Source organism: Onychomys torridus, chromosome 21, assembly GCF_903995425.1.
Source record: "Onychomys torridus chromosome 21, mOncTor1.1, whole genome shotgun sequence".
Lineage (NCBI taxonomy): Eukaryota > Metazoa > Chordata > Mammalia > Rodentia > Cricetidae > Onychomys > Onychomys torridus.
Genome location: NC_050463.1, coordinates 29,543,660 through 29,570,376, shown reverse-complemented (window position 1 = coordinate 29,570,376; position 26,717 = coordinate 29,543,660). Strand labels below are relative to the sequence as shown.

The 26,717-nt window shown below is 44.9% G+C and overlaps 1 protein-coding gene across 1 annotated transcript in view; it reads right to left on the bottom strand.

Annotated features, from left to right (window-relative positions):
- Xdh (xanthine dehydrogenase) overlaps positions 1-24,872 on the bottom strand; it is a 66,249-nt gene extending 41,377 nt beyond the window's left edge. The window contains exons 1-9 of the mRNA XM_036171334.1: positions 24,666-24,872; positions 18,483-18,540; positions 15,627-15,723; positions 14,628-14,733; positions 10,810-10,936; positions 9,702-9,763; positions 1,821-1,889; positions 1,418-1,504; positions 80-221 (exon numbers count right to left, since the gene is read on the bottom strand). Coding sequence (XP_036027227.1) covers positions 80-221; positions 1,418-1,504; positions 1,821-1,889; positions 9,702-9,763; positions 10,810-10,936; positions 14,628-14,733; positions 15,627-15,723; positions 18,483-18,540; positions 24,666-24,707 — 790 coding nt within the window. The 5' untranslated portion in view covers positions 24,708-24,872. The remainder of the gene's footprint in view (positions 1-79; positions 222-1,417; positions 1,505-1,820; positions 1,890-9,701; positions 9,764-10,809; positions 10,937-14,627; positions 14,734-15,626; positions 15,724-18,482; positions 18,541-24,665) is intronic.
- Positions 24,873-26,717: the final 1,845 nt, after the last annotated feature.

The following is a 26,717-nucleotide window of genomic DNA, read 5'->3' as shown; positions in this document are numbered from 1 at the left end:
GAGCAAGGGGGAAGCTCTGGGAGAGAATAGAGGGGCGGAAAGAGCCCAGCAATGCCTGAAGGCCGCCATGCACCCTTACCTATCTCCGTGTTCCCCACCACCAGCTTGGCATCGGGGTGCTGAGCTTTGAGGTCGAGCAGTTCCCCCATGGTTGAAGCCTGGATCCAGGTCACACGCTCCCCTTCAAAACGCAGCTGCTTCTGGGGAGTGTCTTTCAGCCTCTGGGAAGCAGAGTCAGTTTACTGTACTGTCTCCTTCCTCCCACCATTCCCCCGAAGAATTGTATTAAACCTGCCGTGGGGTCAGCCTGCTTCCTGACTTGTCTAATATCAACTTGAAAGGGAAGAGGACATGCCGAGGGCAAAAGTGAGGGAGGTTACACTCTGTATCTGTTGGCCCTATTCATACATCACAGCACTCTTGGGAAGAGCTTGGTTAGAGAGGCACTCTGAGGCTCCCTGTCACAACTGAAGGAACAGCCTGAAGATCAAGGTTATGATACCAGCCCAAAGCCACCTGCTATGAGGAGCCCAAACCAGGAATCTCAGATTCCTGACACTGTCTCACACTGTCCAGGAGGCACAGTGGGCAAGAAGCGGGAAGGGTTAGAGGTCAGGAGGACAGGTGTCCAGAGAGCAGCGAACATGCAGAGGCAGGGAGGGGGGAGGCTGACTCTACTGGATATGGATGACACTTAGTGGGAAAAGAAATCCTAGGTACCAAACTGATGGTGTCTTCAAGGGTTCACAGTCCAAAGAAGGATATGCCAGTAGCACTAAATAAACTATCCTCTGGCCTGTTGAGCCTTTGAGGCAGTCTTCAGGATCCTACATCCCAAGAAGCACTGGAGAAGGATTGATTCTTTCCTTGCAATAAATATGAATGAAAATGAGAAAGTCGGCAGAGGATGTGTCTCTAAGATAGAGTCTCGAGCCATGTTCCTGTCCTTTTAACGCAGCTCTGTTTTATGTTTCCTTTAAAGACGTGAGCTGATTACAAATGGGGAAACAGACAGCTTGATGGGGTCACACATAGAGATAGCCAGGAGGTCCACAAATTGATACAGAGTGGCTACAGGTTTAACAATATATTCAACAGATAAAATCCACAACAGTGCCTGCTACTGATACATAGTGTATGGCAGAGACCAGTGTCTATTCTTGTAGGGCTCAAAGTCCATCAAGAAAGACAGACATGGAATCTGTAACTGTATGACACATGTAAGGAGAAGCAAAGGATGCTATGGGAGATTGGGATAGAAGCTCTTTACCTCCTAGAAATGGCAGAAAAAGGAAGGAGAACTAAGCTGAAATCTAAGACGTAAAGGTACAAAGTTCTCAGCGGCCATGTAAACAAAGTAGAACTCAGGGGCTCACAGAACAGACGTTTGGCTAGACTTCTCCCCAGCATCACCTACCAGCAACTCCGGGGGAAAGATGGGCTCCTGGGTGGGATCTAAGGGTTTGAAATCCTCTGGTTTGAATAAAGATGGTGAGGGAGCAACCTGCAAAGAAAGAGAACAGGAAGTGGTGGGTGCTGAGACGTACTGACCCAGCTCTTCCCCCAGGCGAGCTCGCTCCCAGGAAGAGGACAGTCAGCTCCTGGAAGAGGGAACAAGGCAGCCTTCCTTGCCAGAGAACCCAGAAGTACTGAGCACCACTGCACCTCCAGCAGCTGAACAAACACAGCCTTCCATCGTTCCTTCCTTCAGCCCTCACCGCCAGGGACTTGGAACGAGTGTAGCAACCCCTCCCCACCACGCCTCCTGGACCTGAGACTGCCCCCGCCCCCAGGCTTCCAGAAGCATAAAGGCCCATTACCATTTGGTCTCTCATCTGGTTCATGCAGCAGTTCGGATTGTTTCCTGATCCTCCACAGCACCCACCATCCTGAGAAGACGGCACATACATCAGAATATTTTCAGTTTCGCACAACCTAAGGACAGTCAATTATTCTTATCTACTCAAGCCCAGCTCTGGTAATCCCAGGCTGTATCAACAGGAGGAGCATTACCTATCCCATCCAGTCCTTCTCCATTTGGAGAGCTGGGGTCCCTGCCACATGCTCCCTTCATTAATGTGGATTAAGGAAGTGGAGCAACAGAGAAATTCTATTTTCAAGAAAATGTCTCCATAAAAGCTAGGTTCTCCTTTATGCGAACATATGTGGATACCCACTTTTCTTCTTCAGCGTTGCTTCCCTAGGAAGCCCCTAAGGGAAAAAAATCTTACCACTTCTCACAGGACACAAGAGGTCTACTTTTAGATCAGCTGAGACATAGGATTCTTTGCTGCGAGTCTGCAGCTAGGGTCTTCATCAGACCCTGTCCCAGATGTCCTACATCAACACTGGTCTCAAAGATGCATCCAGCCAGTATGCCCAATGGCCTCTACTACTTAGGATGCATTTTCCCCAGAAAACTAAACAGTCCACTCCTCACAGTGGTGGCTGTGCTCTGGAGAAAGGGCATGGGCCGCCCATCACTTATGGGACAGCACTTCCTCTCAGAGCACAGAGTAGGCTGAACATGGTGGGGTCAGCGTGTGTTCACCTGGTGAATCCAACTCAAGAAGGCAGGAGAGTTTCCAAAATCATGAAGCTGATGCTAAGAGACAAATGTGGGGGAAATCGGTCTTCTAATGTAGTGAGTCCTGAAGGAGCGAGCTAGAGGCAGGCAGCCCCTTCTATATGTGAGTAAGGGCGGGGATGACTTTCCATGCTGGCCTTTCTCCAAAGAGGAGCTGCAACCAAAAAGCTCCTGGAAAGCCATGGAGGTTGAAGGTGTGGCCTTTGAGAACATGTAAGCAACCAAGAGAAACTTTTGCTAGTTCACACCCTGTGAAGCTGTGTGTTCAGAGCCCTCCAGCATCTCAGGAGTTGTCACTACACACCAGACTTGCTCCAACTATTACACACACACACATTCTCTCTCTCTCTCTCTCTCTCTCTCTCTCTCTCTCTCTCTCTCTCTCTCTCTCTCTTCCATCTTGCCCTTCTCTATGCTTAGACAGGAAGAGAGATCCCTTAATGTCTCTTTCAGCTTTCTACTTGGAGAAGGAGCTATGGAGTTGTACTCTTAGAAGATGAATTTGCATAGAGCAAAGTATCACCTTACCCACCTGGCCTCCTTGAGGAAAGACATGTATTATACAAGTCGCTTTTTCCAGACAAACAATGTGCCAACATAATACCAACTAGATCACTTTCCTTGATAACTCATTGGTATGTTTGTACTATAAGTTAATTGTGATGTATAATAATGAATCACTCAAGGTCTACTGAGGTGGAGTAAGGCTGACTTTTCCGTCTACACCCTCCTAGGCTCTCTGCTTTATGAGGCAAGCAGGAAGAGAAATAACTAAAATACTAAAAACCCTGGGAGAAGAATTATGTACTCTCTGAAACTAGTATTTAAAGAGTTAAACAGAATAAAAGAACACAATGATGTAATGTGTGATCTCAGTGCTTAGGAAGCAGAGGCAGGAGATTCACTTTGAGTCAGAAGTCAAGGGGGAGGTTATGGGTACAACAGCCAAGTCAAGAAGACATAAAACACCTTCATGTGGAAGTTGGTTATGGAGGTGCACGCTTTCAATCCCAGTACTCAGAGGCAGAGGCAGAAAAATCTCTGTGAGTTTAAGGCCAGCCTGGTCTCAATAGGGAGTACCAGGATAGCTAGGGCTCCATAGAGAAATATTGTCTCAAAAACCCACCCTCCAACAAAACAAAACAAAAGAAGCCTTAATATGCATGTAGATAACAGTAGGGCATCAAAAATTCCAAGATAAAGTTTTAGGTGTTTTAAACTGAACAGAATTAAATACAGAGAAGTGCAAGAACAAATGTTTTAAGCAGAGACTGCAACACTATTCCATCAGAAATGTATAAATCCTACAGACAGAGAAATCAGTATGGATGTAGCTGAACACATCACCCTCCTGCCGCATGTAACTTTGAGAATTCTGAAACTGAAATGACACCTGTACAAAGGTAAGTCATTCTACTTCCTTGACAAGTACTAATTATAGGCTGCACCATTAGTACATTATTTGTTCTAAAGAAAACATTTTCCCCATTGAATGAGCATTTGTTCTTGTTTTATGGGGAACAACCTTTGCTGAAACCAATCTATTCACTGTTTGTTGGGAACTTAGAGATCAGACCTCAGATTTGGACTCAGTGTCACAAAGGTTTAAAAGTCAGAGTGAAGTCTGATTCAGAAGAGCCCTCCCAAGTCATGTCTACTTATTTTTCTTTGGTTCATAGCTCTCCAAGTAAGCATAAATGCCCATAATGAGAGCAGTTACATCCCCATCTACTACCGCTCCGACAACAGACAGAACAAAGCTATGAAGTAAGGATGAAGAGAAATCATTGAAGCGGAGGTCTTGATGTTAGTTAGGTCTTGGAGGTTGAAGGTCCCGTGGAAATGGTATATAACATTCCACCTGATTTCCAGTATTCACCTTCTTGAGTTTCAGGTGCTAAGGGCAAGAGGTTATGCATGACCCCGCCTTCCAGGAAGCAGCCATGATGGAAATGCTCTAAATATTTTCCTAAGTCTCCTTTATTATCCATGTAATGTTTATTATTCCATAGTCATCGCTTTTCTTTCATTTTGATTTTAGCAATCTGTATCATTTTATTCCTTAGGCTAACTTGGAGTGTATTGCTTTCATTGATTTTCTTTTTCCTTAGAACTAGATTTTGTTTTGTTGATTTCTCTCTACAGAAGCTCTGGTTTCAATTTCATCAATTTTCTGCTCTAAATATTGTTTTTTTTTTCTTCTGCTTCTCTTGGATTTAATTTGCTCTTTTTTATTTTCCGAAGGTGGAAGCCTGCATTATTGATTTGCCGATCTTTTTTTCTCTCCTGGATTTACATCCCCTGCTCTGAATTTCCCCCTAAGCGATTTGACAAGATGCCTTTGCGACTTCATTCCGCTCAAAACCTTTTTAAATTTATTTGGAGATTTCTGCTTTGCCTCGTGTGTCTCATGGAAAGCATTTTTGGAATTTCTCTGCTATCTTCCTGCTGGTGGTTTCTAGTTTAATCTCACTCTCATCTCCAAACAGACATTGTGTAAGTGCGTAATTTTTAATTTGTTTTATAGTCCAGAATGTGATGTATAACTTGGTGAAGTTTCCATGAGAGCATGAAGACAGTCTTTTCTGTCATTTCTGACTATGGTAACACAGAGACTCTAGTTACAAGCAGTTGATGGATAGTACTGTTGAATTCACCAATGTCTTTTCTATTTTTTTTTTCTACAAGATATGGCCATTTCTGATGAGTAGTGATGAAACACCCATTTAAAACATTAGAATACTCGCCTGGCGGTGGTGGTACGCACCTTTAATCCCAGCACTCGGGAGGCAGAGGCAGGAGGATCTCTGTGAGTTCAAGGCCAGCCTGGTCTCCAAAGCAAGTTCCAGGAAAAGGCACAAAGGTACACAGAGAAACCCCATCTTGGAAAAAAATTAGAATACTCTGTCTTTTCAGTTCTATAAATTTCCATTTTATTCAGCTTAAAGAATTCTAAAATTTATCTTGGAATTTCTTCTTATGGCGTTCTGCTCTTAGGTGCATACATATTAAGGATTTCTGTGTCTTTGTAATGTGGCTGTTGGGCCCATGAACTCACAGCAGAAGTGGCTGGATACCTGGACATGACCTGCACTAGACTGGACCCACCAACATCCATCCTGATGAGAGAGGGCTCACAAAGACCCATCCTCCCTGGAGGAACTGTAGGCAGCTAATGGTTGCTGGGAGAAGGGGCACCATAGTAGTTCTTGGTGGTGTAGCCTCTGGTAAGTGGTATTTGCCTAATAAACCCTCACCCATGCTTTAAAAAATAATGTGTATGTCTTCTTAAAGCTCTAGTCCTCAGACTGATCCACTAATGAGTGGCCTGGAATTACTATGTAGCCTGAAATCACTGGCTTCAAACCTGTAGAGATCCTCCTGCCTCTGTCTCCTGAGCACTAAGATTACAGAGGTGAGCCCCTGTGCCTTCCTCCTCTGCTTTAGCTTTGAAGAACAGTTTCACAAAGTGCAGAATTTTAACTCAGTGGGATTGTTTTCCCCTCCGTGCTTTTAGTATGTTCCTCCATTCCCTTCTTGCGTACATGGTTCCTTACAAGGCGAACGTGATCCTTAGGTGTGTGTCTCTATAGATCAGGTGTAGCTGTGGATTCTTCGAAGGACTGTTTCTTTAACTCTTATTTTGTGAAGCTTGACTCTGATATATCTTGGAGTGAATACTGTGGGGAGCGAGCTGGTTTTGATTTGGTTTGGTTCTTGATTTATTTGTTCTGTGTTTGGGTGGGGTTTTCTGTTTTGTTTTTTGTTATTTCTGTTGCTGTTGTTGTCTGACGTGGATCTCAGTGTTCTCTGAGATTCCTGGTTGTGTGGTTTGGAGTCTAACATTCATTTGGGGAAATTCTCACTCATGATTGTTGAACTATTTTTCCTGTCCCTGGCTTTGTCTTTCTGGAATCTCCCTGACATGCATGCCACACTCCCATGGTTCCATAGTGTGTGGTCTTCTGGGTTCTCCTTTCCTTCATTTCTTCTCCTTGCTCATTGGCTCTGGAAGTCTGCATTTTCATATCCTCAGTCTCATAAATGCTTTCCTGAGCCACATTCCATTCACAAATGAGCCCACCAAGTGTATTCTTCATTCCATTATAGTGGCTTTGACTCTAGCATTTCCTTCTAATTCTTTATGGTATTCCAATCACTCTGTTTACATTATCCATCCATTATTGCTTGTCTATTTTCCCCATTAAAACCTTCTACACAGTAATTATATTATTTTTTAAACTCATGATTTGATCATTCTAACACCTCTGTCATATCAATCCCAATTATGCCGTATGTCTGGGCTCTTCCAATTGTGTTTGCCTTTGTGTATGTCTTGTGATTTTTTTTTTAAACTGGAAAACAGATAGTTGTACTGAATAAAAAGGACCTCTGTCAATATGCCTGTAATGAGCTATCAGTGTCAAGGAGAAATACTTTATAGCCCTAGGATTAATGAATCTGCCGCTACACTGAATTTCACAAGAACCTTTCTGGAGTCTATTCCACCCTTAGATGGGTTGAGATGGCTAGAGGGGTCTGAGGTTGAGAACTTATCTTCTTCCCACGAGGGTGAGCTCCAATGTAATATGACCTGAGAAGGAGAGGCTCTGACAATAGCTTTGTATGTTTCTTATTTTTCAATAATTTTTTTGAGATTGTAATAGAATTACAACACTTCCCCTTCCCTTTCATAAGTTTCTTCTTGTGCTTGTGCTTGTGATGGCACCGTCCTATCTGTCTTCAACTTGAGGAGCAACAGCTGGTCCTTTAACTTCCCTTCCCCAAAGGATCAGAGAGGAGCTATGACCTTTCCATTGTCTGGCTTTGCCTTTGTGTTTAGCACGGAGTGAAACGTTCGAAGCTCCTAGCACACCAGATGGAGAAACACACCCCACTTCTGCCTGTTCTGATGGCTCGTCCATTCCCTTCCTCTCTGCTAGATGGATGCAATCACTCTTGCTGTCAACCATGTGCCCAGCTCTGCCAGACTCTGCTCACACTTCAGCAGTGGTGTGCTGTGTCAGGGGGGAAATAGGAAACCCAAGCTTGGTGCAGCCATGCACAGAAGTAAACAGGCTCTAAGTAAGAATCCTGGAGGGGGCTCTAGGGAGGAACTTGAAGGCACTTCTGAATGCTTGCTTGGTGCCAGGCTTTGGGGCTGCTTAGAGCTCTCAGCTCAACCCAGAAAAAACTGGATTAGGCAGGGTAGAGTTGTGTACCACCATCTCAACTCGATGAGAACCCTGGGGAAGAGTGTAGGTGTTGACATCCTTCTCTTTCGAAGCTCTCTCAGGGCTAGTTAGATTGGACATCTCTGAGCAGGCTCCTAAGTTGGGCGTGCAGAGACAAGATGAACAATCCTTGTTTCTCAGAGAAGCTGGGGCAGTTAGTGAAGACCATATGGCAGATGAGGGGAGACGTGTGCTAGCAATGTCACTTAAAATGCCACTTGTGGAAGGCCTAAGTTGTACTAGGCACTAGCTATTGTCCTAAGAGCTCTGGAAGAGGCACTTGATTTTTTTTTTTTTCAAGATCTGATCATTTTGCTCCTCTCAAAGACTTGTTTTTGGCTGGGCTCAGACAGAGTGGAAGCTCTCAGCAAGGACAGGCCCCATCTCTCTGCAATCCATCCATTCCTGGAGCTTGTCTTTGGCTTCCTTCATTCTCTTGACCAAAAGTGTAGCACATTCTGCAGCCTCCTCATTTTGTCTACTATATTATCTCTTCAATACAATATCTCAGTGTTTGTGATGCAGGACACATAAAACAGCAACATGTTGAATCTTGGGAACTGTAGTTCTGGGCTTGCCTTCTTTGTTTAAGGGCTTTCTGGCACCATACCGGTAGATAGCATCTTCTTTAGAGAGACTATAAAACTTTTAAGACTCTGCTAACTCTTTTGGGCCCCAACTACCAAGTCACAGTAGTATCTGTCTGTTCGGGATATCCTTCTTTCCTCTTTTTTTTTCTTCAGACACCAAGGTGAGACCACACAGGTTGGCATCCACAGTGCATCCATCCCTGAACTGACTTGCACTTCCTCCCTCCAGTTCTTGGTCTGTAACAAGAATCCCCCTTCCTCAGCAGTAAATATACTCTGACATGAATCAAGACACACTGCTTCACAGCAAAGCTTTGTAATTGCCACCACTGATTCCAACTGCATAACCCTTGCATTTTCACCCAGAGCATCAGCAGCAACAAGAAGCACTTAATTTTTATAAACACTGTGTGGTAGGCATTTTAATTCCAGACTCTGAATCTGTCATTCCCATCATTTCTACTTGATTTGTGGAGCTCCTATTTCATGATCAGTGTTCTGAGTGTGGCATGGCATTCCCTGTCTTTATGAGGCTCCAATGCCACTCAACTTTCTTGAGTTATGTAAACCCAACACCTTCTTCCCGATGTGCCTGCCCTGAAAGTGAGTGAGAAGCTCCGAGTGTCTAACTTCCCCTGGACCCATGATCAAACCAAAGTGCGAAGGTTTGACAGAAGTCAGGATTCTCTTACCCCAGAGTCAGGTAAAAACTGAGACAGGTAAGCCAAGAGCAGAGATGCCAACATTCTGTCCTTACCATATGGCAGGTATGTGTCTGTGTTTACACAACCAGTGGCCACACACTGAGCTATGGTTTCAGACTAGAGGTTTATGAACTTGGCAGGGGTTCACACACTGTCTGGAGATCTAATTATCAGCTTCACGGGGCCAGCAGAGTGCCAACCGTGACAGCAGCTAAGAGAGGGAAGGAGGAGGGGTATGAGGCTGAGCCAGGCAGGGATGCTGTTAAATGCCACATTCAGCACCTGTGCAGGTGGAGCCTGCCAGTCTCCAGGGAAAGCGGCCAAGCCTCAAGGCATTGTGGGAAGGTAGCATTTGGGCTGTACACATCTTCCCAAGAATCTGAGCTACAGGCCTTCCCAGCAGGACATCCCACACTTGGAATAGGACGGCAGCATCTATTTGCCTTAGCACATGTCCCCAGCAGGAGGACTCACTCACTGGCTTGCCTCATCCTTCTTCTCTGTAGACCTGACGTCCTTCCCAAGTGTGCTCTCTGCGGGTTCCTGCTTTAGGGGCAGGCCACTTCTGTTCCTGGGCCCCACTTACCCTGGCGAAGGTCCGGAATCCCTGGAGGATGGGTCTGTAGCCTGTACAACGGCAGAGGTTTCCTGCAGGCCAAGGGGAAAGTTGTAATGTCATCGCTCTCCCCAAGGAGTGAGGGGCTTATGGCCTTGCTGCATGCACTTGGTCTTTGACATTCTACGTCTGCTGCTTAAAAGGTCCTGTTCCTCAAAACACCCATCCTGATGCTCTCCTGGAATGCCCAGACCAAGCACATACTGGCCTTCCCAGGGTGTCTGATCAAACTTCTCAGTGAGCTTCTCAAACTCTATCACCAATATGCTTCCTCTCTTTAGAGTGGGAATCCATGGCGGAAGAGCTCCTATCTTTCATCCTGTGTCCCTTACACTTCAGATAGTGCATAACATAGGACTCAAATGAAGTTGAACAGGCAATTGACTGGAGTGCTGACTGGATGGAGAAACCTTCTGGATTAAATTCTCTAGAGAGATTCAATCCACTCACAGGAGACTGGACAGTTACTGCTGTAACTCAGCATCTAGTCTGTCTTCCTCCTGAGTGGCAATCACCCTGATGAAGCTGTTCTGATGAAGGCTAAGTGAAACACACACACACACACACACACACACACACACACACACACACACACACATTTTATGAGACTCTAGGCCAGTGGTTCTCAACCCGTGGGTCATGACCCCTCTGTTAATCCTTTATCTCCCAAAATATTTATACTACAACTCATAACACGAGCAAAATTATACTCATGAAATGGCAATGAAAATAACTTTGTGGCTTAGAATCACCACAACTTGAGGGTTGCATCATTATTTGAGGCTGAGAACCACTGATCTAGGCAGTTTCCCAAATATCAATGGCCCTACAGACTAGCTGTCCTGGGACATGGCTGCCCAGAAAGGACAGGATGTAGATATCCCAGGAAGCAAGGTCTAACATGAACAACCAGGAGAAGACTAACTTCCCAGTAGATCTTGACCACTGTGTTTTGGTGGCCAGAGCTTTCCAAAGAGCAACACCTGGCATTCCCAGCCCATTCTTGACTGTCTCCATGTTGACCTCTTCAGGACCCATGTGTCATCCCACACCCAGGGCTGTGCCTGAAAGTCCATACCTTGAAAGGCATTCTCGATCTCCTCCATGGTGGGCTCAGGCTGGTTTCGGAGCAGTGTGTACATGCTCATGACAATACCAGGGGTGCAGAACCCACATTGGGAACCATGGCTTCTGGCAATTCTTTCCTTAAAAAAAAAAAAAGATAAAAAGACAGATAGCCCATGCTTACATTGTCAGTAACCCCTCACCGCAGCTCCATTACAGTTCACTTAGCTGTGGGGATCACCATCAGGTTACCAAGCCCCTCTGAGACACAGGTTCCTCAAATTTATGATGAGGACCATGCCACTACTTACAGCCAAAGATTTAAAGATGTAACTTATTTTAAAAAATTCTTTTCATCCTTTTCTTTACTCTCCCTTACTTTCTGTTTGTTTACTGATGATTGATCCTAGGTCCTATCCCTGGACAATGTCTGCAGCCCTTTTTCTACTGTTTGCGATGGTGTCTCACTGTGTAGTATAGGTAGGCCTTGAACTTGAGGTTCTCCTGCCCTAGCCTCCTGAGTAGCTGGATTACAGGTGCCAGGACTACCTTTAACTCCTGGCATTGTACTTGGCATTCTGTAGGCATCCGTCAGTGTTAGCTATTAGTGGACAGTCTCTTTGGGGAACAGTGACTATTCCCACTCGGGGGACTCAGGAATTGGCCCAGGTTCACGAGTTTTAAATAGAAGCACTCTGCTCCATTCCTTTGGCTACAGAAACATGCACTGCAATTCAAGCACTACTTCTGAAGGACCAGAGTGTGTCTTATCCCAACCTGGCACCACATTCTGGATTGTTGAGTGAAGGCACCCTCTGAGCACAGGAAGGACATGAGAATTGGAGCCCAAGCTAAACTGAGTTTACTCTGTGTATGGGATGTCACACACACACACACACAAAAAAAAAATCCCACCCCAAACGGGTAGGTTTTGACTACAAGGTCCCTTTCCTCAGCCACGTGACTTACTTTCTTTCCTTTCCCTTTCTTTTCTTTCCTTCCCTTTTTTTTCCTCTTGGCAATGCCTCTTGATACTTAAGTAAAACTCAAAGGATGTTATAACATCTCTATCTACAGTCTATTCATCAATTTTGTGAAGCCAGACTATAAACTCAGTATGCGCTAGGCATGGAAAGGGCCTATAAACCGAGAAGAGAAAGCGGGGGGGGGGGATTACAGGAGTCCCACACTGTAATAGGGTAATACTGATTTTAAAAAATGGAATAAGAAAAATTCCATGTGGTGCCCAGTGCTGTGTAGAGAATTTGTACAGGATGACATGATCCACAAAGACTGGTGTCTACTGAGCCTAGTCAGAAAAGGCCACTCCAGACAGGATCTTGCGTCTGGCTTCAATATCACAGTTTGGATCAGGGAATGAAAAGAGTCAGCAAGAAGGCTTGGAATGAGTTTGGTGTGCCAGAGCTCCTGAGAGAATATGGGTGGAACCTGCTGGTGCTAAACACCTTGGCTGGGAAAGCAGCTCCTCACAGGCCAGGACAGGATACAGAACTTTCTCTGTGTGATGGGAAGCCTTGGGCGATTTCAGCCAGCAGTGATGTGATTCATGGTTTGGGGAAAAAAACAGCCATTCTGGGCTGTACAGAAATGGGGCACAGGGATATGGTATAGCCAGCCAAACAGAGGTGATGGCATGGGCCAAATAGCAAGAGTAAAAACAGATAGGGGAAGTGTCATAGATGGTTTCGGTTGGAGAGCGGACCACACTTCCAGATGGATAGGGGGTAGTATATGAGAGAATCAAAGTTTATTCCTAGATTCTTATCATGAAAAAACAGAGTAGACTGTTTTGCCATTGGCTCAGGTAGAACAATACCCAAGAAGGAAGACATTGTGGGCAAAATAGGTTTTCAGTAAGACTGAAATTAGACATTTAAACATTGGTGCCAAGTAGGCAATTGTAAATGAGTCTGACTTCTGAGGAGGGGTCAAAGCTGAAAGTACAAATGTGTGCACCAGCTGCAGGCAGCAGGTATCTAACTTACCTAGGGAGGGTGTGAGAATGGAGAAGGGTAGGGCTGTGGCCTCAGCCTAGACTCTGTAGCATTCTATGGCTGAGCTATTGAGTCACGTGATACCAATGGGAGACCGGGGGAAACATGGGAAAGCCAGAAACCAAGAAAAACAAATGGACAAGGAGTAGACTCTGGCCCTGTTGTTTATATCAAGATAAAATAACACCAAGAATAAGGGTTTGTACTGTTGGAGGAAATGGTACAAATCCCTGTATTCATACTACTCATTCTTTATTTAGCTACAAAGACCATGACAGGCCCAAATTAAGCTCACACTTCCTGCAGGTTGGGTAGGTTTAGGGGTGTCCCCTTTTCCTACCTAACAAACAACCTCACTCTGCTCTGACCTCATAGACTGGATTGGATGCTCCTCCTGTGGAACAGAACCTGATTGTTCATCTGGAGGCCCCAGTGCCTGGTGTTGGGGAAGGAGACCAAGGAAGGTGTGACCTCCTGAAAGATGTTTCCTCAAGTGATCAAGAGAGGACTACGGGCCAGTTTTAACACCAGAGCCATTTCTGGATGCAATTTTCCTAAGAACTTTTGCCTTAGTTATCCCAGTGGGAAAAAAAAAACTGCCCACTGTCCTCTGCTCCCACCAGTTTCTACTTGGCCTAAGAACATTCAGATTCTCTCTTCAAACCCCCAGATTTGTGCCTAGATCCCTCACTGTCCCTGCCTTCAAACCATTGCCAAGGTGTCCAGTTCCACAAGGGAGGAAACCTCAGTCAGGCATTTTTAAGTCTCTATGACTAGCCATAAAATTGCTATGGGTAGCAAAGCTGTGGACAGCCTTGAACTTCTGATTTTTCCTGCTACCTTCCCAGTACTAGGATTACAAGTGGGCCATGTGCCATACCTAGTTTATATGGTGCTGAAGATCCAATCCGGAGCTCCATGCATGGTAGGCAAGTACTCTGCCAACTGAGTCACATGCCCAGCCCTTTCTATTATCTTATCCTTCTTTCTCAAGAGAGTAAAGGTCTAGCAGTCCTTATTTGTGGTGGTTAATATTGATTGATAGCTTGATAGGACCTACAATCAACTAAGAAATGAGCCTCTGGGTAAATCCTGTGAGAAATTATCTAGATTAGGTTTGCCTCTGGTCAAGGCTATGGGGACTTATCTAGACTAGGTTGAGGGAGGGAAATGGCTGGATCTAGGACTAAGTCGAAGGGGAAAAGCTAGCTGGACATGCACATTCCATTGATCTCTGCTTCCTATCTATGATGCCATGTGCCCAGCGGCCCCAAGATCCCATCACCATGACTTCCCTATCACGTTAGCAAGTACCCCCAATAAGTTCTTCCTTCCTCGAGTTGCTTCTCAGCAATGTGTAAAGTAACTAATTCAACATTTGTATTGTCCAAGGGTGGGAGGTGAGTGTGCAACAGGAATTAGCACTCCACACAATAGGGAGGACATGGGCTTATTATTGGGAGCCAAAGAAATCTGGAATCAAGAGACTGTGGGTTGTCAAAGCATACTCAAGAATAAGGTGTTCTTCCCTGCCTTCCCAGGTCTTGAGCAAGACATTGGATTCAGCAGATTTTATTGCTCCCTTGGGGTCATTCAGTGTTATACCATCCTGACCCTAGTGATGGGGGAGCTTTGGGTTTGCATGCCCACTCTTTCTACCTTGTAGCATCTAGAAGAGATTCGGAGAGGGCCCTGGAACAACCTCCTTTGCTCAAGCAGTGAAGCTTCTCCCAACAACCCAGAGAAAAGCTGCAGACTTGGCCAAGTGAGGCTAACCTGTGAAATGTTCCAGCTTCACACTCACCACCCCACTCACCTGTATGGGATGCAGCTTCTGAGTGTTTCCTATGCCTTCCACAGTTGTCACAGCAACATGATGCAAGGAGCAGATGGGAGCCAGGCAGGCATTGACAGAAAAGTGACTAGAAGCACAGATTAAGGTCATTTCCTTGCTACTGAGGTCATCAGAGCAGTGCAGGACCTGATAGGACATGGAGCCTTTCTGTGTCTCTTGGCTTGACGCTACGTTCTTGTGTCTGCTATTGATGTCATTGCCTCTCCAGCTAAGACCCTGAGACAGGAACAAAGGGGGCTCTATTCCATCTGAGGCTGAGCCTCACTGTTTTATGAAAACAGCTAGCATCGGTTTGTAATGCCATCAATACGCCAGCTTTCTGCTGGGGCCTAAGGGAGTAAGGGTGAATAAGATGAAATCCCTACCCTGCAATACTCAGCATGGGAGACAGAAGTGGGTATGAGGATGTAATGTAAAAATCTTAGAGCAAATGATTCAGAGGGACTGTCCAAGAGGCACTAAGGAACCTGCATGGACATGGAGGACCTAACTCAACCTTGGGAGAATCAAGGAGCATGTCTTAGAGGAGATGCCATTTGGGTCCAGTATTTCCAGGTAGAAAGTTCTAGATGAGAGAACTTGCAGAACAGGAAACAGTTTATAGCAGGATCAAGAAATAAGCAGGCCTAGGTCATGAGTTCTTCATATTGTTCCGTTTGAGGAGTATTAGACCCTTGGTGGCAAAGGAAACTGGGGAGGAAATCAGGGACTTACTATGGAGAGTTGGAGAAGGATTTTTATGGGATGGCATGTTTGCCTGGACTGTAGAATGGTTGTTTTATCAATAGTTCAGTTTGGCCCCCATTCCTCAGGCAGAAAAGATACCCCACAAATCATCATTCTATACTCCTTGTTCACGATTGGAGTCTTCTCAGAAACACACATACTCACACACTCACTCACAAGGTAACCCCCACATCCTACCCTCCTATGGACCACCAGGCAGCAGGCAAAGGATACACGATCTTGTTCTGAAGACGGTCATACTTAGAGATCATCACCGTGCATGCCCCGCAACCACCTTCTCCACAGCCAAGCTTGGTCCCGCTCAGCCCCACTGAGCAGCCACTCGTTAAGGACACAAATCCAGAGAAAGGACTCTACACATCTTTGGGAACGCTGGGCAGAGCCTCACAGACAGAGATTATACAGGGTTCAAGCCCTTGACCCAGTAGGCAGCAGAGCCATGACCTCCTCACTCCATGAGGCAGGGCTGTGCCCTACAGATGTGAGAACAGATCACCTACACTGAACAGGTGAGTCAGCACCCATGTAGCACCATCCAGGACACAAGTTCCAGGGTCAAGGTTCCCCCAGGGTCTAAGCGATAGAATCACGAACCTCAAAGACTGAGCATCTGGTGTGTCAGCCAGGCAATGCTATGTTCTGGGACTTACCAAATCCTGGATTTTTACCCTGAAATTTTCAAGCTATTAAAGTCCTGGAAACAAAAACCAAAGCTGGACTTAGGCTTTTGAATCTCTCACAAAATATATACAAGTGAAAAATAAAGAGTTTTAAGGATTGGGAGCCAATAATGGACCCAGCTCTTACATATATTGTGGAAAGAAAACTACCTTGCTAACTAGTAGGCTATTCCAAACCTATGGCAGTCATGTGGCCACCTCCCTCAAGTCACAACAGACCTCTTGGCTGAGTTTCTGTCAGTCCCTAAGGCCTCATATCTCTTCCGAAGATGGGAGACACAGATGGCTATTAGCAGCTGGCCATGTCCTCCATTTTCCAGATAAAACTAACAAGGAACAACAGTATCGCATCTGACACTTAAAAGCTCTTGCTTTTCCACAGCAATTTGCTTAGCAGACAAGAGCTACTATTTCTTTGTAGATTAAAATGCAAAGCAAAAACAAGCTGAGGCCTCAGCTGTCATATGAGATGCAGAGTGTCATTGTGTATGTTATAATCCTCTGACTCAGAAGCCTCCTGACTGCAGAGTTGTGTAATCCCCTCTTCTTCATGCTACTTTTTTTTTAAGCCAAAGAGGCCTCCTAAGACCTCAAGTCCTTTTGTTTGCTTCTTTGGTCTCATTAACCAAGGTATGTGATGTTATTTGCTGTTGATACAGCTAGAAAGTATGTGCACAGAGATGGTGGCCGTCTAGGCTTTATCTTGGCATCTTTGTAGAAACCCCGGAGTTGAAGCAAGGCTAGGAACATTTTTCCTGCTCTCAGGCTGCAATAATGAAAAGGACTTTAGACCTTACATGGCAACTTTCCATTTTAAACTTCATTTGAGCTTTGATCTTCAAATCAGTCCACTGTGATTAGGCGTTTCTGCGGTTCTTAGGCTTGCGAAACAAAAACTAAAACTACAATTAGCTTTGTTTCCAGAACACTGAAATTTATCTCAACAACCTCCTGGTGGAGTTGCACTGGAAATGGTGTCCCCTTTGCCGACTCACTGAACCCTCTGCCACAGAAGAGCCACCAGGGTCATCTTCTGAGCCTTCAAATACTCCCATACCAAATCATCCACCATGATGCCTGATAGGAAGGGAGTGAACTAAAGTTAAAGCTGTGATTCTGGGCTCACTTCTGTGAATAGTGAGCAAATGGTTCACTCAAAGGAGCCATAAGCATACCTCTCGGTGAGGGAGGAGTATACAACAGACAGCTGTCAAAATGAGCATAGTCCTGACAACAGATCCCTGGAGTGCTTCCAGCCCAGGTGGGAAGTAAAGCACATGGCTCTAGGCTTCTATCCAGGGTCTGCCGGAACTTGCCCAGAATATACTTAGTAAAAAGCAGGTAACTTAGTCAGTCAGCCTTACTTCCTCTCAAAAGGGAGTAATGTTACACTGTCATGGAATTTCTGAGAAGGTTATGTGAGATCAGCTACACAAACTACTTTGAACATTGCCTGTCCATAGTAAGAGTTCATTAAATATCAGCACCTATATTTTCTGTTGTTTTTGATCCAGAGTCCTGGAACATTTCAATAACCTGAAAGAAGAAAATGTGTAGGGGATCCTACAGAAGTCCTCTCCACAATGGATGAAGAGCAGGCACCCAGGACACTCTAAGGCATCATGACCACTTTGTGGGGGGAAGGTGCCAAATGACCCTTTCACAGGGATTACAAATCAGATATCCTGAGTATTAGATATTTACATTACAAGTCATAACAGTAGCAAAATTACAGTTATGAGGTAGTGATAAAAATAATTTTATGGTTCGGGGTAACCACAAAATGAGGAACTGCATTAAAGGGTCTCGGCATTAGGAAAGTTACAAACTACTGCCTTAAGGAGTGTCCTGCCCCTGATGTCTCTAAAGCCTGCCATTAAGCAGTTGGTGCCTTATACAGTTCCCACTGCAATCATCCTTTTCTAGTATACAACCATTGTCTGGGAATACCCAGTAAAATAGAGCTTACCTAGTATATGGAAGGCCCTAGGTTCAGTGCCCAACAATGCAAGAAAAAAATAGAAACCCTTCCCTGGTCTCCTGGGTAGTCTTCTATATGTTAAGCAAATGTCAATTAAAGAAGAGCCCACTGCTCCCAAGGGGAATGATCATGAAGCTCACAAGGGCTGATGAGCAAGGGCCTTCTTGGGCACAGAATCAAATCCTTGAATTATTAAACTCTTCACTGAAAAAATCTGAAAGAACACCATAACAGTCTCTCATGTGAGAACTGAGAGTTACAATCTAGAGAGCCAAGGAGTGTTCAAGGTCTCCCAGCTATTGATGACTGCAACTGTTCAGACTCCTTCAAGGCCACCCCCTGGTCACTGGAAAATGATGTAAGCCCCATCGTCCCCTCATCCTCACTCCCAATGCAGGGTCAGGATACACTTTCTTCTCAGGTAGACCAGAAGAGTTGTTTCAGGGTCTGCATTCTTCTCCACCACCTGCCAAGAAAGGAAAAGAAAGCGCATCAAAGATTTGCCTATCCATTCTTTTTCAATTGCTTTTCCCCCTTCCAAATCTCACCCCAAAATTTGTAGAGCTAATGGGCACATTCTGAACAGACCATGGCAATCAAGGTATTTTTCTCGACAATTCCAAAAAAACAAACACATGCGCTGTAAGACATGATCATGCCTTCAAGTCCTAGAACTCCACCTGGACCCACCACATGTCAAGGTTCTATGCCAGCAAGAGCATGGTAAAGTCTCCCCCAACTCAAGCATATCATCTCATTTCTCCTGCCTCATCCCAGCTACAAATTCCAGGGATGTCTGGAGCTGTCAGCACGCAGACTCTAACTTTGTTTCCTTGAGTGTGCCTGCTCTGACACTGTATGTGATGATAGAAAGCTGGTTATATAGTCCATGCTCACAGTGAAGTGTTGTATGCAATAAGCTACCCCAGTAGCAACAAGAATATACTTGCATGGAAGAGTAATCTCAAGCCAAAAACCCATCCATCCACATGTTCAGTAAGGTAGAAAAGGTCATCTATGATGGGAGATGCTCTCCCCAGATATAAACCTTCAAAAGAGATCTGGGACCCCATTTCACTACTCCTCATACTTAAAGGCAGAGAAACTATGGTAAGAGATTCTTTAAGAGAACTGTGCTATGGGTCCTAGTGTTTCTTCAAGTTGAAGGGAAGGAAATATCTGTCTCGTACCTCAAACTAAGAGAAGGTCTCATCAACCCACCATTCTTCCATTACAAGCATAGCATCAAGAGCCAGACCAACCCAGGACCTTCTCAGAGGCCCTGACAGAAGAACAAAGGAAGCTTTAGTTCTGTTCTTGTCCAGGAGTGGACTTGGCAAGGCCAGTCTAGGGCTGGAGCCAGTGTCTTCTCAGAAGAGTCAAGGTTGTGGCTTCCGGGAACCTGAATTAACCCCCTGAGCTGGGGTTATCAGCCCTAAGACAGCTGTGTCTGGAGAATTCCAGGTTCTCTTTGCCAGCATTGCCTGACTTAGCTCTCTGCTGACCTTGGCCATTTTTTCCCCTTTGCAAATCAAATATATGAGGCTGTACTTAATAAATTTGCTTGGTGTGAGTCATCAGCTTATGCAAGACTGCCTGGTCCCAACTATTGCTTTTGGTTTCTTTATTTCTTGTTCTCTTTCTTATCCCTGGTCCTCCCACTTGACACACCACCACACAGGACCCTTATTCCTGCAGGTTCAGGACAGCATAGGACAGACATATCTGCCACACCACAGCTAAAGCTTGACCTAACATATTGCTGCTAACTAAAAGTGATGTGTCTAAACTCCTACTTCAACTTAAAAGGAAGAAGTGGAAGTTTTGGTTCATAATTGCCAGGATTTAGTAGGTCCAAGAATTTTGTTAGCAGTGAACATACTACAGACCATCTATAATATACACAGGGTCAGCTTGTCCAACCAATCCCAGGAGAATTGCCTAGTGGAAGTGATGGGACCTCTACCTGATGGCTGCTTTATACAATAGACCCTTCCTGTTGGAGGCTGAGAGAAAGCACAGGGCCTGAGAAATGCATGTCACACGTGTCATGGGATATGTGAGCAAACGCTCTGTGCAGTGGTCCCTGAAACTCACCCTAGAGACTAGACTGACTGGCCCATGAGCTCTTGGAATTTGCCTGTCTCCAACCCCCAGTGCTGGCACGTGCAACCATCCCTGGCTTTCTTTCTGGATGCTGGAGATTCAGACTCAGGTTCCCATGCTAGCAGAGCCAGTGTTCTTACCTACTGAGCTATCACCCCAGCCCCAATAACAGTATTTTTGGACTCACTCCAGATATTACATTTCTGAAATTTGCAGAATGTCCCCTTCAATGAAGTTTAAAGGAAAGTGGGAGATACAAATTAGAATTCTTGGGCAAATATTCTGTGGTCTCTCATTTGGGATCCATAGATTTTGTCTATACATAAAGTGTACATATGTGATGTGACAAGAGAAGTGAAAGTATGTAGGGTATAAAAGGGAACTAACAGAAGGGAGGAGGGGAGGAAGTGGAGGGTCGGGGTACATGTGTAATGTGATCAACCTACAATACATGTATAATTTTTTAAATTTTAATTTAAAATTAATTTTTAAAAAAAATTAGCTTTGTTTTATAATAACAACCCAGGAGTCCAGTTTGCTCAATATTCTGGTTATTGAAACTTTTCTTGGAGAAAAAAAAATCATGAATGCAAATAAAATTGACCTTTATCACCCTTCTGGTGAGCATCAGTAACCGTAAGCAAGCTACTTCTCATGTTGCTCCTTCCTCTTTTATAGTGTCACACTAGTGTCCCCCCCCCCCACCCACACACACACCTGCTATGAGCACCTATAAATTCAAGGTAAGTTCCTTAGTATCTCTCAGGACCTCTTAGGATCTCCAAGTCCTCAGTCTTCAGTTCTAACTGTCCTGCCTCCTACGTCCTTGGCAACCTGATCTGATTGGATGGAAAATCCATTCATTGCTCCCAGCCTTGAGCATGTCTCCCTCTTTCTCACACATCTTGGCTTGTCAGAAGATGTCATCTGCTCCCCTATTCAAGACTTTCTATATATACATCATCACATCTGTAGGCCCACCCTCCCTTGAGTATCTGCAAGGAATAGTCATGCTATTTTTGAGGTGTGGCACGGAACACTCTCTCAACAGAAGCCCGAGGGGAAAATACTTGGTAGTGTTGACCAGATTGAATCTGAAAGGTTCCCTACAGGGTCGTGTTTAGAATACTTAGCTGGGATAACTGGCCACAGCAGGTAAGCTTTGAAGGCTACGCTCAGCCTTTGGCTCTTCTTTCTCCTTGTCATGTTGTAGATAACTGTCCTCCATACTCTTTCATGGCCAGGACAGTCTGTCTGTTCAAGTGTATTTGTGGACTAACTCCTATGAAATCATGAGTCGAAACAAGTCCTTCCTTCCTTGAATTGATCTGGCCAGGCATTGTAATGACAGTGATACAAAAGTAACTTACACTGTGGGGAAGCCAGTTTGTAAAAATTTGGGTTGATGGGCCAGCAGCATGGCTCATGTGGTAAAGGTGCCTGTCACCAGGCTTAACAACTTGAGCTGAGTTCCATTCATATCTTCTCTCTCTCTCTCTCTCTCTCTCTCTCTCTCTCTCTCTCTCTCTCTCTCACACACACACACACACACACACACACACACACACACATACATACACACACTCACACGCATGTGCACACACAGAATAAATGCATAAAATAAAAATGTAGTAATAAAAAACTAAAGGCCGGGTGGTGGTGGCACACGCCTTTATTCCCAGCACTCGGGAGACAGAGCCAGGCAGATCTCTGTGAGTTCGAGGCCAGCCTGGTCTACAGAGTGAGATCTAGGACAGGTACCAAAACTACACAAAGAAACAACTAAGAAAAAAAGAGTTGCCTTTTGGGGAAGAGAATTAATAGACACTGCCTTAGCCTAGAATTGAAAGTTCAAGCCACTATTGTCAAAGCTGATATGATATATCCCTTGATAGAACATGCTGCAGAAATAGACACATTACTTTGGGGGGGGGGCATAGTCTTGCCCAAACAGCAGACTGGGAACCGAGTTAGAAGGCAGCATGAGAAAAACTCAGAATCAGTGTCACCCTAAGGAATATCTGGCCTGTTCTCTTCAGAGATGAGAACGTCACTAGAGACTAAGGAAACACAGGAGCTCTTGCAAGTTAGACGAGATGAGATGAAAAAGCCATGCCATCCATGTCCAGCTCTGCTGGTTGATGATAAACAACATCAATGGAGAAATTATAATAAATGTGCATGAGACACACAGTGCTTTTATATCAAGGCTGTATTTTCTGAAGTCCATAAATGGACTGTCAACCTCTAAAAACATCTTTACTCCTAGGATAAAAATGAAGAGATGTGATGTCTGACACTCTCAATTATCCAGAAAGAGTATATGTTTCATATAGCTATACATATTTCCTAAATATATGAAGTTATTCGTATGCTTACATGCATATACATATGCATGTAATATACATTACGTGTGTGTGTGTGTGTGTGTGTGTGTGTGTGTGTGTGTGTGTAATTCAGTACATTTACCCTGGAAGAAAGAGATAGAGAAAGGGGCAGGCAAGACTCAGAGGTAAAAGGCACTTGCCACCAAGCTTGACAACTTGAGTTTAATCACTTGGATCCACATAGAGGAAGAAGAAACTGGCTCCTACATGCTGTCCTCTGTCTGCCTGCTCCCAGATGAGGACAAGCCACCATCTTTCTACAGAATCTTTGGTAATGTCTTTGCACAATATCTATGGCCCAATGCCTAGAGCATCTTGAAAAAGGAAATTAATCTAAAGTTACCCAATCTGACTCTGCTCACCCTAGCTTGCTTGCTCTTGCTTATTACTACTGCTTTTGTCCTACTGCTTTGCATGGCCCCTTCATCCTTCTGGCAGTGTCCCAAGAGCCCACATCTTTTTAAACGACAAACGTGGTCAGCTATTTCATTGTGAGAACCTGACAGGATCAGAACCTTCCAGAGATAGAAGGGTCTGATAGGAAGCAACTCTCTGAAAATCTAAAAATCACTCCTCTACAGTGCAAAGAAAATACAAGGAGAAGTAATCTCAGCCAAGCCAGTTCACCTCAAAAACACTCCTTTCCAGACACAGAGCCTGACAACAAATTGTCCCTTCAGAACAGCAGGGGATCACATGCAAATCGACAGCTTAATATATAATAAAAATTTAGAGTAAGACCTGACCTTTGGAGTCCTTGGAACCTGCTACTAACTCACTGGAAAACATACATACATACATTCATACATACATACATACATACATACACACATTAATGCCCCAAAGGAGACGTCGATGTGTACACAGTGTTTCTAGAAAGCCAATCTAACAGCTGTTTCTTACACCTATATGATGTTACTGCTGAGTACAAAAGAAGTTTAAAATATTGGATACAAGGGCCTCACTACCACCAGCTTAGGCATTTTGACCTAGCTCTTGTTTGAGGTACCAGCAGCTCAACTCAAAAAAAAAAAAAAAAAAAAAAAAAAAAAAAAAGAAGAAGAAGCATCTCAGATAGAGGATCCTGGATCTGGGGACCCAGAGGTGGGATCACTCAATCTGAATCCATGAGGCTTGACAGTACTCGTATTGAAATGGCTCCTGAAACCGCGGACACTTTAAGTCCTTGTCAAGAAGCACGTCTTCATTCTTGAACATTCCCTCAGAAGTGCCTCAGTTTCTCCAATCAACACAAAAGTATCAACAAAACAAGTAAAACCATTCTTCTTTGGGGACCCTTTGGCCCACTCATATATATACTGTCCAGTTACAGTGGAACATGGGTGATCCTCTCCTCCGATCTTGTTTATTCTCAAGTGGGGATGAGCTGGAGTGCTGCGAATATCTTGCAGGAAGGTTAACAGAATGGAGACAATACACTCATGGCCCCCTTCTCTCCCAGCACTGCAAAGATTCTCAGGCTATCAGGGATTTATGGTCCCCATGCCACTTTTCCTACATCTTCATGCATCAGTGACGTTTAAGGGGTTTGCAATATTTATTTAAAGAACTGAGAGATGGCAGAGGGGGAAAAGTAATAATAATAATAATAATGGCTTGCCACAAGGTGTCAGTATATGTCCCCACACAGTAAATCAGTTCTAGTTGTTAAAGCTATAATACAGGATACATCAGAATCGACGGCTCTAGGTGTTTTATATCCTGGCATTAGCATGGAAATACATTCCTCTGCTGTTCTCAGTCAAGAGAGCACTAGGCTGAGTTTACTTAAACACGGAAATGGATGGGTGTTGATGACTCCCCACCTCACCGAGACTCTGTTCCTTTCCTACCTCTGAGTCAGTGTGTCTACTACCACAGAGCAGACACCCTTCTCTCCCTCTTCTCCCTCCCTCCTTTGCCCTCTGAGTGTCTAGCCTGTGTTCTTCTTGCTCTGAAGTTAACAAACTACAGCAATACCTTTTAAGGGATAAAAAAAAACAAGACCAGATTAAATCAGAGGGATCACGTAAGAGAGTTGACACATGTCCCTTCCCAGACAGCAGGAACTCCAAACCGAAAGGCAACTCCTGCTTACCTTTTTGCCATTCACAAAGAAAACCAACTCGTCTGCTGTCATCTTGGCTGGTGGAGTCACTGAACTCCTAGGAGGTTCTTGTAGATATCACTGCCCCGCAACTTGAAAGATACGCCTCCCAGCAAAATGAAACGAAGTTCGACCAATAGGAAAGAACCAGCTCCAGGCATGCACAGCTCTTGGCAATAGTCACAGGTTTACATAATCCAGGAAGGACCAAACCAACACACAGCGAGTCACACAGAGGAAAGTGTGTGAATGTATTAGTAAGGACTGCATCTTGGCACCAGATGACTGTGAATTCTGGGCACCTGCCCTGGTGGCACCTGCCTCATCCTCCTCCCACTTGCCATACCAGGAAGAGAACGGGAAGGAGCCATTTGTCAGCCACTGCCAATGGGGCTGATTCACTCTCTTCCCGTCTACACTTGTTAGGTTACCAGGCCAGCTTAGATGAACACAGACTCGGCACTGGCATGCTTAACTCATGCTCCCGTGGCCTGGTGAACTATGCAGGTCCCGGACACGGAAATCAGTGTCCAGACTCAAACCCTGACCTTTGACTACAGCCTGTCATTGACCGCCTGCAGAACTCAGCTGTTTCATCCCAGAAAAGGGACATAAAAATGATACTGAAATCAGAAAGCTGAGAGACAAATGGTCTCTTGGATGTGCCTAATAAACTTGATATATATATATATATATATATATATATATATATATATATATATATATATATATATATATATATATATGTCACTCTTGGAAAAGTATCTTCATCATAGGAACAATCCTGAAACAAAACATGAAAACATGCTTGAGACTTCCAAATAAACAAATAAAACATTGCAAACACTAAATAAATAAAAATGCTTATACAATATAGTCACCGTCTAGTACTAGAGCTGAGCCCCTCCCCCCCCATCAAGTACCACGAACTCCTGGTGTAAAGGTCTACGCCCCCTGCAAGCCACACCAAGAGGCTCTCCCTGCTCCACCCCTCCCACTGCTCCATTCCACCCCTCTCCACATCAGCAGCCACTGTGTCCTTCCCCAGCCCTGCAGGCACTCAGCCAGCCTACCAGAGGATTCTGCCAGTGCTCCTGGAAGATCACAGAAAAGGAAGAAAAGAGGGTGAGTCAGATATGCCTGGAACAGCAGCATCTTAAGAAACAAAACTACTGTGACAGCCACAATGTCAACACAACGCCCCTCGGCCAGCACAGCCCAGACAGGACCAAGAAATGAATTGATTTCTCAGTGGATCGATATCCCAGTGCGCCCCCGGACTGTTCTGGGTGGGTCTTGTGCACCAAATCCCTCTAAGTTTCTCAGTCCAGGACAAATCGAGGATGCCAATGGCCCTAAAACAGTGGTTGTTAGGTGGAGTGGAATTCCCTACAAAATGGGTCACGTCTGGGACACATTAGTGACATGATTGGTAGGGTGGTGGTGGTTGTTGCTGCTGCTGCTCCTGAGACCAGGAAATGGAACGAAACATTCCAAGCCCAGGACAATCCCTCACAACAAAGACTTGTGCAGCCTAAAATGTCAATCAAGAAGAGACAGAGAAATCCTGATCTGAAAGAAGGGTGGGGAGAGGGATTAGGGCTGAACCTAGGGCGTGTGTTTCTAACTCTCCCTGTTCTTCATATTCCTAGGACTGACTGGCTCTTCTGTTCACTGGCTCACCCATGCTTACATCTTCATGAGCTCTGCCCTTCCGCCTGGACTCTCCTGCACAGTCACAAGGAAAGTTACCTAAGCTGGATTTGGTATTGGCTCCATCACCTTTCCGAAATCACTGCCTTGGATTCCAAGCCCTCATTTACAGACATGCCTTGCCATACCTATGAAAGCAACTCTGCTGAAAATTAATAAAGAGGCCAAACTGTCCCCAGCAGCAGACATTGGGCAAGTGCTGGATGAGGGGTTCAGGAATGTGACATGGGGTGTCTAATGCCTACACTCCCCCTCCCCTGCCATAGTCTGAAGGAGAACTTAGCCTGACTAGGGTACTGCAAGAACGAGGCAAACCGAAAGGGGAGATGG